At 40.8% G+C, this 16,879-nt stretch overlaps 1 protein-coding gene across 1 annotated transcript in view; it reads left to right on the forward strand.

Moving 5' to 3' along the window:
• Positions 1-3,376: 3,376 nt before the first annotated feature.
• Positions 3,377-16,879, forward strand: part of ASPH (aspartate beta-hydroxylase) — a gene marked incomplete at its 5' end in the record, with an annotated part of 111,566 nt that continues 98,063 nt past the window's right edge. The window contains one exon of the mRNA XM_081996271.1: positions 3,377-3,437. Coding sequence (XP_081852397.1) covers positions 3,377-3,437 — 61 coding nt within the window. The remainder of the gene's footprint in view (positions 3,438-16,879) is intronic.

Below are 16,879 nucleotides of genomic sequence, written 5' to 3' on the forward strand. Positions count from 1 at the left end.
CCATGTGTATTCACCAACCCACACTGTTTGCTTTTCTCTCCATCACCTTTCCCAAAACGACATTTTAAAAATTTGCTTCAATTTTCATTACATTTGAAATCAGAAGGGATCATCATATCATTTGCTGCAACAGTCACTCACACAAATTTAAATCAAATTAAGCATTGCTATCTCTAGTATAAGTCACACCAAGCTGTCCCAAGCGTCTTGAGGCGGCAATGTGTGCTCGCAGCCCAGGCTAAGCATATCCTGGGCTGCATCCAAAGCAGCGTGGCCAGCAGGTCGAGGGAGGTGATTCTGCCCCTCTACTCCGCTCTGGTGAGACCCCACCTGGAGTCCTGCGTTCAGCTCTGGAGCCCTCAGCACAGGAAAGAAATGGACACCACCTCTCCTCTGAGGACAGGCTGAGAGAGTTGAGGTTGTTCAGCCTGGACAAGAGAAGGCTCCAAGGAGACCTTATATTGCAGCCTGCCAGTACTTAAAGGAGGCTTCTAAGAAAGACAGGGACAGACTTTTTAGCAGGGCCTGTTACAACAGGACAAGGGGTAATGATTTTAAACTAAAAGAGGGCAGATTTAGACTAGATCGAAGGAAGAAATTTTTCACAATGAGGGTGGTGAAACACTGGCACAGGTTGCCCCGAGAGGTGGTAGATGCCCCATCCCTGGAACCATTCAAGGCCAGGTTGGACGGGGCTCTGAGCAAGCTGATCTAGTTGAAGATGTCCCTGCTGACTGCAGGGGGTTTGGACTAGATGACCTTTAAAGGTCCCTTATGACCCAAACTATTCTACAATTCTTCAATGGTACAACATGGATCACACAGCCTGTACCTGAATTGTCTTTGGGTGATCCCAGTAGGAAAACCAGGCCTACTGCTTTCTGCTAAGTTATCTGAAAGGCTGCTTAGTCCAAAGCCATCCATGATGATCAGATTTTAAGTACATAATCAGAGATATCAGGCAGGAATATATGAAGAAGATGCTCTGATCACTAGAAGATAATAGCCCCTCTTATCTAACATTCTTCTTCAGTTTAGTATTATCTGTGGACTGGGAGGAAAAAGTCTTCCTGATGCTATAGGAGATCAGCAGAAACCTCTGAATAACAAGATCATGCAGAAGGCTAGTGATCAGCATAAAGATACAATACTGCTATGAGCATTTCCACCTCCGTGTGTATACTTTAATTCTGCAAGACAGTCTTCTTGGACAGAAGAGTGTACATGCAGGTAATGAATACACCAAATACGAAATGCTGGCAGCTGTATGCCAATGAAAACAGAAGTAAGGAATTTTACAGTCCATTTATAGTCAAGAATTTTGTTCACAGTAAATCATTAGCAATATCGTTCTAAGTGTCACTGCTCACCCAGTTGCTTCAATGTTCTTAATATATATTTTCTTATCAAACTGACACTTCCCATAGTATAGCTTCAGGAAATTGTATCTCACATTAACCACAAAAAGCTGTTATCTTACTTGACAGTAATTATTGTTCACAAGAACATAGTCACACAGGCAGTTATTTTCTACTATTTTTTACTATTTTCTACTATTATTATATTTTCAGTAATCCCAGTTACAGATCATAATTTTTTTTCTTGCTTTCCTTAGGACAATTTGTTCCTCACACTGTACTTTCTGATTTGCTGATATGTTAATAATTCATCCTGTTAGCTTTTCTGTGATAAATTGTATGTGGTCATGAGTATGTCTGCTCCTCCCTAGCAGCTTTTGAACTTGTTTGGCAGTTTCAGTCTCGCTAGACAAAAGGAGATCATCTCAAAAAATACTGTACTGACACATCGTGTGAAAACAAGACTTTGGTAGAGTGCCATAACCAAGTGAAAAGTTCAGATACTCAACTGTACTAGATGCCAATTAATTAATGAGATACCAAGAAGTAGGCTTCATTAGTTTTGATGTTCACAAAAACTAGTTGCTTTTACTTCGACTGGCTAAAGTACCCACACTGCCATGCTGTTACTTGACTAAGCACTGAAGTTCAAATCTCATTCAAAATTACTGATTAATGCTCTTCAGTAAATTATTATTTTTGGTTAGCTTCATGGCATCAACTCGGGTCAAATCACAAGTGCCAACCTTTGTCTTGGGAAAAGCCTTCGCTCTCACCACATCCATTTGCAAAGGCTCTGGTTTCCAGAATTGTTTATTTTGACCTGAAACACTGTGTTTATGGTCAGGACTCAAAGGTGGGTTTTGCTTTCTTTGTTTCAGAGTTTTACTGTTATGCCACACTGCTATTTAAGTAAGTCTCGGTCCAAATCACTGAGTAATAAGAAGCACCCTGAATCCCTGTGAAAAACCGGCTTAATTTGTCACAGGCTATTTCAAGCATTTTTAAAGCCTCAGAAAGCTTGTTTGAGAATTCAGCCGTCGATGTAACATACGTCAAACACTTTCACCACGTTGGCTGAAAAGGCGCTCTCCGAAAGGCTTAAACGAGCAATTTCCCACCATTTGGGCACGTCACCGGAGGCGTTGTCAGCGCTTGAACACAGCGGAGGACGGTTGGAGAAGCCGGACAGGGTGCTTTATGCAGAGCCTCCGTAGAAATAGCAACCCCCGCTCAGCCAGTTTTACTCTCCCCAGCTTACCACCCCCGGCGCGGCCACGGCGGCGGGGGGGCCCCCGAGCGCCCGGCCTCGCCAACCCGCACGGCCGGAGCACGGACATCCCGCCGCCCTCCCCGCTTCCCGCTCTTGTTTTCCTCACGGAGCTAGAAGACCCCGGGGCCGCACAACCCCCCGCCTCACACCGACAGCCAGCAGCCACCCCCTCCCCGCCGCCACTCCCCATCTCAGGGCCTGAACCCTTTTCCCCACCCACAGGGAACGGAACGAGGTGGCTATAACCCGTGCCGGGGTGGGGGTGGGGGGTGGCACGGGGACGGCAGCCACTGACGACGGGCCCCAGCCGGCCGCCACGATGCGGCCCCTCAGCGGCGGGAGCGGGAGCGGCCGCGGCCCGACCCGTCCGCGCGGCCGAACCCTCGCGAGAGGCCGCCGCTCGCTCCCGCGTTGCCACGTTCAAAGGCGCCGGCGGCGGGGAGCGTGTCGGACGCGCGCACCCGGCCACGCCGCCGTCCCGCCCCCTCGCGCCGCCGCCAATCGGAGCTGAGAGGCGCCCCGCCTCGTTCCCCTGGCCGCTCCGCGATTGGCTGGCAGCGGGCGAGCGGGACGGGCCCCGGTGCGCTCGGTGCTCCGCTGCTGTGGCCGTAGGGCGCGCCCGCACGCGGGGCTCACGCAGGTAGCGGCGGCGGTTCCTGACTCGTTTTCGCTGCGGCCCTGCCGGCTCCGCCCCGCCCCCGCCGCGCGCGCAGCGGCCGCCCCTCGCTGCCTGACAGGAGGTGCCATGGCCTCACGCAAGAGCTCCAGAGCCGCCGGCGGCAGCCCTAGCCCCGGCTCCAAGAGAGGTGAGCGGCGGTGCCGCGGAAGCGAGGCCGTAGCTCTGGGGGAGTAGGGGTCGCGGGCTCCCGCGGAGCGGGTCGAACCGCTGCGGGGCGGTGGCAGGAGCCCCGGAGCTGGGGGAGGGGCAAGGGCCGATGCCTCCCCTCACCGCGGCGGGGGGGAGCCCCCGGGGCAAGCGAGGGGGAGCGGCGCCTCCCTCTCCGCCTGCGCCTCCCGGCGGGCTGAGCTGCAGCCTCTCCCTCGGCCGCGCGGCGTGGGCAGCGCTCCTCTGGCGCCGTGGGAGCTGGGGGCGGGGGGCGGCAGGGACAGAGACAGATGGCCGAGGTCTGTCCCTTGTGTTTCTCTTGTTCCCCTTCTCAGGAGCTCACGTGGGGGAGAAGCTTGCGTGGCCGGGCCTAGACGGTGGGGACGCCCCTCGAGAGCCCCCCAAAAGGGTTGGGGTGAGCGACGGGCAGCTCGTCTGCCCGGGGCGGGTCTCGGCGTCTGTAGATATCCCGGGAAAGTGTGCTTTTCCCCCAGAAGCCGCGGGTGGAACCGGGATGCCCCATATCTGATGCTAGTGAAGTCAGTGTTCTTGTGTTCAAACTTGGATGTCGGAATATCTGCTCAGGCTGACCTGTTTAACGGCATTGGTCTGAAGTTAGTAGATCTATTGTAGATGTAGCATCTTAGCTGATGGTTTCTGTAAGTATAGAAGCAAGGAGGAATAAGCTTGGGAAATGCAAACAGAAGGGTTTTTTTGAGACAGCTATTCCACCCCCAATAAAGAGCACCGTGGCAAATCTGACTATTCATAAACAACTGTGTGTGGACAGTTTAGGTAGGGAAAGCTTTATGTGCTTTTATAGCATTCTTAAGCATAGCACAACATGCTTGAAGGAGGAAAAAAGTATATACTTCTGGAGCCACTGTGCCATTCTGCACGCTGCACTGAAGAAAGGAAGTCCTTTTATGAAAGATTGAATGTTTGCTCGTAACTTCTTCGGTTTTGAGCTTGACATGCACAGGGCTCCAGTGGTGAAGCGTGGTGGCAACACTGAAGTGATATCTGTTGTTCACCTTTGAATATAGCAGTTATATGGAGAACAGTGTTAATTAAAGGATCAACCATATAGGATTAGTTTACCTGTCACATGATGAATTAAGAGAAAAAGATTTCAAATATACTTAAGCTTAAAAGAATTTAGAGATGATATTACAGTGTTCATATAAATGTTTATTTTGTTTTATGTGTGAAGTGATATCTGTTGTTCACCTTTGAATATAGCAGTTATATGGAGAACAGTGTTAATTAAAGGATCAACCATATAGGATTAGTTTACCTGTCACATGATGAATTAAGAGAAAAAGATTTCAAATATACTTAAGCTTAAAAGAATTTAGAGATGATATTACAGTGTTCATATAAATGTTTATTTTGTTTTATTTATCCTTTTTTCAAATCCTTTTGCAACAATTGATGGCCTATGATGTAGAGTCTATATTACACTTTTTGCTTGGACTGGAGGTGCTCTGGTCACCATCTGGTATTAAGCATATTAAATACAGATTTTCAGCGATAACGTATTAAGAAAATGCATCCCTGGTATAATTTTGAATACTAAACATGGTTCTGTTAGTATTTTAAATATCACTTTAAACGTTTGTCAAGATTCGAAAAATAAATTTATCAGGAAACTAAATCTCTGACTAAGTAAAAAATATTCCGTAGGTTTTTATTTTCAATCTGAGTAAAATTTTCTCTCTTTGTATTAAAAAATATCTGGTTTGTGTAATTGCACCAGGGACTCCTTATTTATCTGTGAGGGAATGAAGCAGTATGAGTAATGTGTTAGGCACTCTCCTAAGATGTAACCTCTTAAATTTAGACAAATATTTTGTTAGTTTCAGCAACTCCTGGTTAGAATCCCTTGGACAACCATAGAAATTAGAGCAGGAAGCTGATGCTGTTTTTGCAGTTGCAGCTGCAGAAAGAGGTAATGGCTGATTACTCCTATACGAATAAAGGAACAACTAGAGGAGCACACAGTAAGCCAGTAAGCCTTCCACAGTTGAGAGATGTGAAAATGAGATGAGGAAATAATTTTGAGATAGCTAGTAACTGAGACTCTGAAGTATGGAAACTTCAAGTTTGAGGCAGTTATTGATAATGTTGTAGTATTCGCTTTCACAGCAGTTCATCGGAGAGGATGTGTCTTCTTGCCAAGGTTTCAGGGCTCTGAAACCACTGAAGCTGACAGCACGTCTAAAAATCTGTGCGCTGAAGGCAATGCCTGCATCTGAATGTAGTTATCTGCTTTTAGGTTTCTGCATCAGAAAATATTGACAGTAATCTTACAAATAGATCAAATCTGAAATAGTTCTAAATGTAATGTTTATATAGGTGTTTTCAGACTCACTGAACTGTCAGAAGTGGAACTAAATATTTTTTAGAAAGCGAACTCATAACTTTTAGTTTCAAAAGTCATATATTAGAAATACCAAATCAGTGCTAATGAAAAAAAAAATCTTTGTGTTGAAGCTTTGTACTGCTACTGGTGGACACTTCTTTGAAAGTGACGTTTACAGAATTGTATGAATAAGCCAATAAAGTTATTTGGAGTACAGGAGTGAAAACCAGGTCAAAATTTGACAGTTTGAGGATACTTAGAGAGGGAGACATGTGTTTGTTATTATCTTTACTGGAAAGTTTGGCTTCTTGTCACTAGCCTACAGAATCCATTGTAAAAACTGTGTCCTTTCAAAAGGAAGAAAATAAATTTTAAACAGCTAGATGAAGTAATAGATAGTTGCTGGGATATTACTTAAAGCTTCATTAGATGAGGTAGAGTTTTGGTACAGGAGCAAATGGATGTCACCTGGTGATGAATTAATGCCCTCAAATTTCATGACATGGGAAATTTGGAAATGTCTCGGGCATTAGCAGGTAGTTGTGGAGAAGCCTGCCAGTAGGAGTGAGGGTCAGCAGCCCAGCTACTTTTGAAACACAGATGGGTGAAAAAATACGAATTACTTTGTAAGCTATGCTTACTTATAGAAGTAAGAGTACTGATGATAAGGCATCTACCATTATATTGCTGTATGGGTGTCTTTTGTCTTATTCACGTATGCAAGGACTTACATAATTCTCATTGATCATGTAGTTGTGCAATGACTGCTGTCTGTTTTCTTTGTATTTCTAACTACAAGTGGGAGAGTAGTTCTCCAGTAAGCTAGGCTATACATAAACCACCTTTCCAACAGAAGGCATTGTCTGTATGTACTGACAACTGTATTTTATATTAAAAAAAAAAAAATCCTATCTCTGCTAGTTCTGCAGCTGTGTTGTCATCACACAGATGGTAGTGAAAGAACTCTACTGTTGCTTTGATAAATTTTCTTTAATCTCCATAATAATGATTGAGATTATCTTCTGGCATCCTCTACTTTTCTATGCAAGGTCCCAGAAGATGTTTGATTTCACTTTATCTTGTTTTAACCATGTAGTTTCCTTTTATATTAAAACGCAAACGTATTGCCAAGCTTTTAACTCATTTTACTCATCTTTTGGACCTCCTAAGGTCCCGTAATCTAATCCTCTCAGTAATTTCTGGCTTTTCATCTTTCTTCAAATTTGTGGGATTTTTTTGTATGTGTTCAAGTTGACCTGATGTCCTTATCCAAATGCAATTTTGTGCTAATATTACTTCTTTTTTAGTTAACGGTATAACTTCTAGAAAGATAGTTGTGCCTGTTAATTCACATGAACTTTGACATTTTATCTCATCTCTATTGTAAAGACTACTTCATAGTGTACTTTCTCTGTATGAGGCTCTTCATTAGCTTTTAAATTTACCTAAAGAGCAGAGAAAGTTCATCAGCTAAACAGGTCCCTTTTTTCCTGCTAAAGCTTTTTTGTTGGCTCTTGGAGAGATTGAACTTCATATCACTGTTTCCGATGCTTTAGGTGGGATTGCCTGTGTCTTCTCTGGTCTCTCTCAGCTATCCAGCTGTGCTGTGGTATGACATCTCCTTTTCTTACACTGTGGATTCTATGTAAATATGATGCTTCCATCTGTCTAAAAACTATGTCTCTCTAATTTCTAATCTGATCTATTGGCCAGTGTGCTTGCTTTATGCTCTTGACTTTGGAATTGTATAGTGTATTACCTGATTTCTTGTGTTACAATCTATCCATTATTTCCTTCTTCATTTTAATTCTAATGGACGATTTTCATTTAATTGGACAGCTGAGCCCAGAGAGTTGTGAACAGAGCTAAATCCAGTTGGCAGCCAGTCACAAGTGGTGTTCCTCAGGGCTCAGTACTGGGGGATGGTCTTGTTTAATATCTTTATCAATGATCTGGATGAGGGGATCCGAGTGCACCTCAGTAAGTTTGCAGACACCACCAAGTTGGGCAGGAGTGTTGATCTGCTCAAGGGCAAGAAGGCTCTGCAGAGGGATCTGGACAGGCTGGATTGATGGGCTGAGGCCAACTGTATGAGGTTCAACAAGGCCAAGTGCTGGGTCCTGCACTTGGGTTGCAACATCCCCCTGCAACGCTACAGACTTGGGGAAGAGCTGGACAGACCTTTCTCTTGGGGAGGTGTTCTGCCTCCCTGGGGCCTGTGGTAAGGATGTCATTAGGGTACTTCTCAGCTTGGTACAGCTCTCCGACTATTATCCACTACTGCTTTTCCATGTGGGTGGCGATGAAGCAGAGTGGCTGGAAAGCTGCCCAGCGGAAAAGGAGCTGGAGGTGCTGGTTGACAGCCAGCTGAACATGAGCCCCAGTGTGCCCAGGTGGCCAAGAAGGCCAACAGTGTCCTGGCCTGTATCAGAAATAGTGTGGCTGGCAGGAGTAGAGAAATGATTGTACCCCTGTACCTGGGCACTGGTGAGGCCGCATCTTGAATACTGTGTTCAGTTTTGGGCCTCTCACTAGAAAAAAGATACTGAGTTGCTTGGAGCATGTCCAAAGAAGGGCAATGAAGCTGGTGAAGGGTCTAGAGCAACAGTCACATCAGGAGCAGCTGAAGGAACTGGGCTTGTTCAGTCTGGAGAAAAGGAGGCTGAGGGGAGACCTTATTGCTCCCTACAACTACCTGAAAGGGGCTTGTGGTGAGGTGGGTGTTGGTCTCTTCTCCCAAGTAACTAGTGGTAGGACGAGAGGAAATGGCCTCAAGTTGTGCCAGGGGAGGTTTAGACTAGATATTAGGAAAAAATTTCTTTACTGAGAGTGTGATCAAGCATTGGAAGAGGCTGCCCAGGGAGATGGTGGAGTCACCATCACTCGACGTGTTCAAAAAACTTGTAGACGTGCACTTTGGGACATGGTTTATTGAGCATGGTGGTGTTGGGTTGATGGTTGGATTTGATGATCTTAAAGATCTTTTCCAACCTTAATGATTCTGTGTAATCCTTAGGAAGAAGGGTATTAAGGTGTTGGAGGTCATGAGTGAGATGTAAATTTGGGATGCTCTATGGAGCTTAACAAATGTTTTGACTGGTTTGTCCAAGCCTTAACTCCTAGTGTTTGCTGAACTAATACAAATTCTCATGAATTCAGTAGTGTGCTGCTTAGCGCTTCGATTTGGCTATTTAAACTCAATGTTAGAATATTTTCTTGTAACATCTTTTTGGAGTGTTTACTTTCTTAGGGTTGCTATATGACTATTGGAGACAAATGAGAAATTCTTTATCTGTGTCTCACTGGTGTAATCTTTATGTGCTGTTTTAGAAATGTTGCGATTTCTTCACCCAGCTTATCCTATTGCCTAATTTGCTTACAGCTAGTCACAGATCTTTAATTTTTACCATTAGTGCCAGATACTACTGTTTGTTTAAACAGTTTGGCACAGACAGGTCAAAAATATGTCTATGTATTTGGAACAAGATGGATGTAACAAAAAAAGTTGATTATGATGTGTGAGACTGATCCTAGATCACTGAATTTTAATGGTATTTGTGTACTGGTATGTAATAGCTAACTATAGCTTTCAAAGTGTGAACTGCTCATGTCAGTGACAAAATAGCTAAATAACAACTGTGTACGTGTGTCTGTATATTTCCTCCCTAAATCTTCAGAAAACCCTAAAACGTGCTAATACGAATAGGAAAACCATGAAAATGGGGACAGCCACCTCTTTGTGATTCATCTGTCTGTCTTGTTCAGGGTGGCCTTTCTGGAAAACATTTTAACATATTGTAAAATAATCTGCCAAATTCAATAGTGGAAGCAACAGTAATGATCCAAACATCTGTAATTGCAACAGTGCCGTCAGTGAAACTACTGGTTTTGCTGGGGTTTCCCCCCTCTTTTTCTTTCTTTTTTTTCTTTTCTTTTTTAAATGTCTTGTACAAAACTTGAGGCAGTAACTCTTCAAACAAGACACTTTGCTTATCTCCGATTAAATGAAAGTGATGTAAATAACATTCTTAAAATTGTTGACATAGTTATTCTGCTGCATACATGAGCAGATTTGCATTGGAATAGTGAGTCCTTGATATATGTCTTCATTCATTTGTCTAGAACTAGAGCTAAATGAGCTCTAAATCCTAAAAAGGCAACCCTGTCATCTCTTAAGTCCATCTGTATGAAACTTTCTATATGCTGTGAGCTATTGAAAGGTATGGCAACTTGACTGCCGAGGTCACCCTGCAATGAAAAATGATCAATTTGAACACAGTATACACTTTTATGACTTATTTTTCCATGCTGCCTGGCATTTGGATTTCTTCCCTTTGCTTTTTCTCAAGAAAGTATTATTTCTAGTTTTAAGATTGATACCTAAGGGTAGCAGGGTTAACATAAAAACAGAGAGAGCGTGATACTTTCTCTCTATCAGTACATTTTTCTCCTTACAAATTCTGGAGCACTGGGAGATTCTTCTCCATGCTTCCAGAGATGCTGCCACGTGGTAAAGATATCAAGAAAGTTCTCCGGCCCCTTTTGATCCAGGTGTGGGCTGAAATCTTGGGCCTGCTCTGTGTTGTCTAATGTATTTTACCTGCATGTAGGAAGTCATTGTGGGATAAAAGATACGGTGGTTCAAATATGGAGGAGCCTTGCACTTGACAGCTGTAAGGATGTCTGCTTTAGTATAACTTTCAGAGCATTTTGTTAAGAGTTTAAATGGTACATAAGGGAGGTAACGTTTTTCAATAGCCTTTTGGGGATAGAGCTTGTTTAAAATGTTAGGTGGAGAACCTCAAGTATCACTAATAATCTCAGGGAGACAGAAAATTTGAGTACGTTTTCTCAGATTTTGGCAATTAAGCTGAGCATGCACCTGAAAATTTCCCATCAGAGGTGGTAGCTAGTCTAGGTTCAGGCTGCGGGGATGTATATTGTATTGGGGGATTAAGGAGTTAAATCTTTTTACACTTCAGTGCTGTAGGTCTGCAGTCAGCTTAATCTAGTTCTGAGGTTACTCTGCAGTCGTCTTCTTTCCAGTTTCCCTTCCTTGTACCTGAATAACTAGCTGTGCAGGTGCTCAAAGAGCTGACTCTTTCTTTTCACCCCCAGACTGGCTCAGCGTACAGCTTTATGGGAAGTCTTTTGGGTAAAAGGGAAGAGATGACAAAGAGTGGCTGGGCATCAGGGGAGGGTGAGGTTGAACCTAGTTTTATGTTTGATCATGTAATCATGGAGCCATGGTGTGAACATAGAAGTTTAATGGTTTGACTGGATATTTAAGTGCTTCAGTAAAGACAACAAAATCTACTAGCAGCAGAAGGCATGTATATTAAGGTTATTTCTAATTACATAGCGCATAAAGAGCTGACATTTCAATATTGTTCTTTCTTTAAACTGAAAACCCCTTTACTGATCATCTGTATGAAAAGAAGTTCATTTTCAGCTGGATGTCTCTCAATCACTTTGAAACATGTAAGAAGTGTTCCTGTGCTAATTCTTAATGTTGAATTCTTCATTGTAGAGAACTTGAGCAGTGAAGTTCTGATTTACCCCAAGTGGTTCTTTCCTGATGAAGATCACAAACTGGTAATTTGTGTGATAGCCTGCAGCAATCTTTTTCCTAACTGCATCCTACAGGCTAGCTCTTTGCATGGCAGTTTTGAGCTATGCTTTGAAGTGGAAATCATAACTCTGTTGTGTGTCTTTAAACACAGTGGAAATTAAGTATGCAGATAAGCATATACTGAGTTTGAACGAACTGTAGTATGTGTGGTTCAGCTTCGTTAGAACTTTTTAAATGAAACAAATTTTAATGTCCTTCACATGGAGTTCCAATATTACTATGCATGTACTTAACCCAGTGTAACAAATGCCACCAAGCTGTTTCTTTGAAGACTTTCTTTATAAAATGTTTAACAGCTAGGGGTTTTGTAACTACTGAGTAGTGGTTTTCTTGTTTTACAATTTTATTTCCTGAGGTTCTGTTTGAATAACTGACAATTCATTACTAATGTAACATATCTCACTTTTTCATCTTCTCCACTAGTGTGTTTTGGTTTGGGGTTTTTTTGTTTTATTTTTAGTATTATTAAAGACGATTCACATAGCGGTTTGTAACTGTGGGATTATTTCTTTCCATAGTAACTGGAGGACACAGCTATATCTTTTGAAGCAAGAAAGTTGTGAAAAGATCAATACTTTTGCAACTGAGATCTCCTAACAACGTATTTTAACAACTATTTATGAGACTGTAGGTATGAGACACCTGAAAACTTTTGAACTCTGTAGGAGTTGCAGATACATAGCACCTCTGCGAACCAACACCTAATTAAATTAACTTGGTATCAGACTTGAAACTTTGATAAGTTTTAGGCATTAAAGAGAGGATTTTTAAATGTTCTTTTTTCCATAAGCAGAAACTTGAGAATAGCAGAGTTGTAGGTACTTGCATGGCAACTCAAGTTTTATTTGCTTCTATTTGAAACTCCTTCAAACCGTGAGAAAAACTGAAAGAAATGAAACAGCATCATCTGTTTTCTTTCTTTTGTGGCTTAATTAGGACTTGTTGCTAAAACAAATTGATGTGACCCACATTACAGGATAGGAAAATGGAACAAGCAAAAAATACCCTAAAATTAATGCCAGTGTGCTATACACAGAGATGAGGATTTTCGACCTTATGTAATAGAAACTTTTTTAAAGGTCACCACCAGCAGAATTTGCATGTTCTGGGCTTAAGTATTTCTTGTGTTTCCTCTCCACATTTACCTTTCGTGAACTCTGCTCTGGCCTAAATACAACCAAATATTTAATTAACCTACTAATTATGTAGGACTATTGGCGACATTAAATCATTCAAATACAAGATAGGTAGATTGTGTAACTTTAAATCTTCCTACTTCCAGATGTTCTGTGGGAGAGAGCTGGTTAATCAAAATAACAGCTATTGAAAATCTGTATCTGCACAGTTAAAAATTGAAATTAATTTTGTCTCCTGATTGGTGTTCTAGCTGATATATATATGTTGATCCTGTAGCAAGAGACAAAGTAAAATTTCTTTGTAAGCTTGTATTTTTAACCTTGAATTTCTTGTCTTGGTGTTTAAGTAAGTTTACAAGAGGCAAGTTCTGCATTCAATTTTGGACATCAATTCTATTTTGTTTTGCATACACATAAAAACAAAACTTGAGAAAATTGGCTAAAGTTTGGGAAAAATATCAGAATATAACAAGGTGTCCTTTTCTGTACAAATCTATTTAGATTAGGTAAATAGGTAACACAAAATATTTTTGTTCTGTCTTTACAGGACTTTTATTTTTTCCTGAAGTGCTAACTCTCTAAGCCTGTTATTGTTCTATCTCTAAGGTTGTGGAGAAAAGGTTTTTTAAAAAAAGAAAAGTAATCCAAACTATTCAGATAGAATGTGGTGGATACATTAGATACTGCTTTAAATATATTCCTCTTGATAGTCAGTATTCATTATGAAACTCTTACAAGTTGTAAACAGTGTCATTATTAGTCATTTAAACTCTGTGCACATCTGTGAATATTTTTTCCTTGTGATAAGTCCTAAACAAAGAACTATTTTAAAAAATCTTCATCTGAATAACCAAAAAGAAAAACACAAAACATGACTTGGACAAAATTTCACTAGCTTTTGAAAGTGATCATCTTTCTAGCACATTTAGAAAAGAAGCAGGTGCAGATTCAGGATTTTCTCTTGTTAACATCCATCTCTCTATTCATTTTTACCTCCTCTGACTTCAGCAGTTACGCTTAGCTAAACAGAACTCCAGAGGAAAGTTGTTAACAGCAAGCAGCTCTTAGGAAAGCAAACAGCTGGTCTCTTCAAACCTCAGTGAAAAGTGTGGAGCTAGCACTGAAAGTAGAATTCACTATTGTACTTTATTTGGATAAAATGTCTTTGACAAGTCTTACGAAACTGTGCAACCTTCTAGGACAGAAGTTCTCATTAAGTTTCTTTTGTCTTTAATTTGTTACTGTTTTTCTCTTAGAGAGAAAAACTTCTGTTTCTTTAAAAAAACACCACAAAGCTAGTCATTCGTGTGATGTTTCTTTTATGAGTAGATTCCTTCTGAATAAATTTTCTGATCTCTGTTGTGTATGCATGTCTTAGAAGAATCGTTTAAATGGAAAGCAATCAGAATTTATTCACTGGTTATAGTCAGAATAAATGTTACTACATAAGAATTATAATTTTAAAAAAACATCCTGGGAATGATGCTTGACTTGAGTCAGCCAGATGATAATCTTATTCTTGTTTTGTGTTGGATTTTTTCCTGAAGAATAATTGATTCTCACTTCGAACAAATCACCTTAGCTTGCAACTAAGAAACTCTTCTAAATATTGTGGTGCTTCCTGTGAACCAGAAAGGTATCTACAGGCTTAGAAGTAGTTTGGACAATAACAGTTTATATTCAGAAATGGGCTGACTTTTTAAAAGTATTGACCACCTCTCTTTATAAACTAAATTTAAAAAAGGAAAAAACCTACAGGTATCTGTTTTACTTGAAGTGTATTTTCAGATAATAGGATTGCAGATCTGAGTCTGTAGAACAGGACTGGAAAGAGTGGTTTCTTCTGTGCAGTACTTTAGTAATTGGAGCTCTCACCCACGTTAGAGGAGAAAAAGATTTAATTCCACTTCATGAAGAAGAAAAAGTTAGTTGACTTTCAGTGTTGCAGCTGCTGTTTATGGGGTATACTTGAACAGGAGTGGGAGTGTATTTTAAGTTCTTCTTGGGACTGTTCCAAACCAACATGAAACAGATTCAGCCTGCTGAGAGGGAGCATGATGATAGGCCTTTACGTCTGGAGTCCCCTTTCTTACCTAGAAATTAGGAGAAAAACTGGGCTTTAGTCTTGGTTCTGCGGAGTTCCTCTCTTACAAATTGCTGTTGTGGCCAGTTAAGAATTGACTGTGCATGAATAAACAGCTTCCTCGTGAAGGACTAAAATGGCTTTGTTCTCATACCCATGGCTATACTTAAAAATGTGTTTTAAACCTCCAAAGAAATTCAAACTCTGTTCTCTAGTAGAGAACTGAATCTCTGATCTTTCTGGTCAGATCTCTTAATCTTTCTGATTAAGTGCTGAATTCCAGGAGGTAGTTCAATGGAATCACTTCATCTTATTGAAGGGAGGAGCTTCCTTTCACTAGGGAATTTCAGCATGGCGCTTAAAATCCTAGAGTTTTTTTACATGTTTTGTGATGCACTTCCCCCCTGTCCAACCCCCCCCCGCCCAACCCCATTGGCCACCCTCAGCACCTCCACGATCATTCTGCTTAGTTGTCAAATCCTGTATTTATGACTTCGCTCTTGTTTTCGGTATTTATGTTCTTCTTTGATTGTTTGTATAGTAGGATACTTTTGGAAGGGACCTTTCAAGGTCATCTAGTCCAACCCCCCTGCAAGGAGCAGGGACATCTTCAACTAGATCACGTTGCTCAGAGCCCTGTCCAACTTGACCTTGAATGTTTCCAGGGATGGGGCATCTACCACCTCTCTGGGCAACCTGTGCCAGTGTTTTTAATCTTGTAGGGATTGAAAATTAAGGACCTTAAAGGTTTATGTGAGGGTTGATTATATTTGGAATAAGGAAAAGTTCCTGAAACACTAAAGTAAAAATCTGTGAAGTGGCAGCAGGACAGCCAAAATTGCCTTTCATTTGGCTAACTTATTATTTCAACTTCAATTTCTGGTCTTAGTGTTTTCTTTGAACTTACAGCTCTTTTTCTGTTCCATCCATTTCCTTGTTCCTAACTAGTAAGTTTCTGATTTAGTTTATTAAATTCCTTTGATAATATGCACAGGTATCTTTATAACCATGTAGATTAGATTATATAAAATGCAGAGCAGAGATCTAGTTTTTTAATGAGAGTAATAATAATTAAAAAAAACATATTCCCCCTAATTTCCATTAAGTTTGCAGTGCTGAAGATTTCTTAGATGCCAAAAGGAAGAATCAATTTTGTATCACAAAGAATTTATATTGAGTTTATTAAAAGTAAACCTTTATCTTAAACTTTAGATCTTGTCTCTAAAGACTCTGATGTCATGATGGTTTGTAAAACAAAGAAAAATTTCTGAGTATGGATATTTGTGAAAATTTACAGTTGGAATATTTTATAAGTGATACCATAAGTATTGTAGTAAAAATACTGTTTTCTCTCCGTTTACTTTACTTACAGAGAATTATGTCACCCTTACAAAATGAAAGAGTTTGTAAAAGCACATCAAAAGCTCAGATCTGTCCATCTGAAAGTATATTATTCCACCCTTGATACACTGAATGAAAATTAAAGATGAAAATCTGTTTTATCTCTGTTTATAATCTGTTTACCACGATTGCATTTGCAATCATTGTGCTGTGTGGAGTTCTGAGAATGGAACAGTTCAACACACATGCTTACGGAGTCTAGATTTCAAAATGCATGTCACAAAAAGTGTGTGTATATATGCATACACATAGAGGACCTGTTTCACAGTAATGAGAGGGGGAAAGTTTGTATTTTAATAGGCAGGGGGGAAACAGCATCAACAGAGAATGATGTAAACTTCCCTTTAATAGATATTGTACTCAAAATACTTGTTACAAACACCACCCAAAAAACTTTTGTGTAAAAACTGTTTAAAGTTAACTACAATTTTATTACTGAGAATGGCTTGCAACAGTTGTTTTATTGTTAATCATATTGGAAAGGATAATTTAGCAAAAGAATTAAGTGCTAGTAGTTCATGTTGATACAGGAGAGGTTGTTTCCTGTCTTTGCCAGCTGCTAGTTCAGCTCTATTCATTGTAGGACGATTCTACTGTAACTTATTTTAGTTTTTTACTTCTCTCCCATATCTGTTTTTTATCACTCTGCATTTTGCTTTTAAAATGAGCTTGTTCTAAAGTCTCACTATGATCTAGCTGACTGATAATTTTTATTTCTGAACTGCAATTTTTATATATTTCTCTGAGGTTAGTGTTTTGTTGTTTTTCCTTTTACTGTGTTTTTCTGATTTCTAGTAATTGCCTG

This window comes from Phaethon aethereus (assembly GCF_964289735.1).
Source record: "Phaethon aethereus genome assembly, chromosome: 2".
In the NCBI taxonomy this organism is placed as follows: Eukaryota; Metazoa; Chordata; class Aves; order Phaethontiformes; family Phaethontidae; genus Phaethon; species Phaethon aethereus.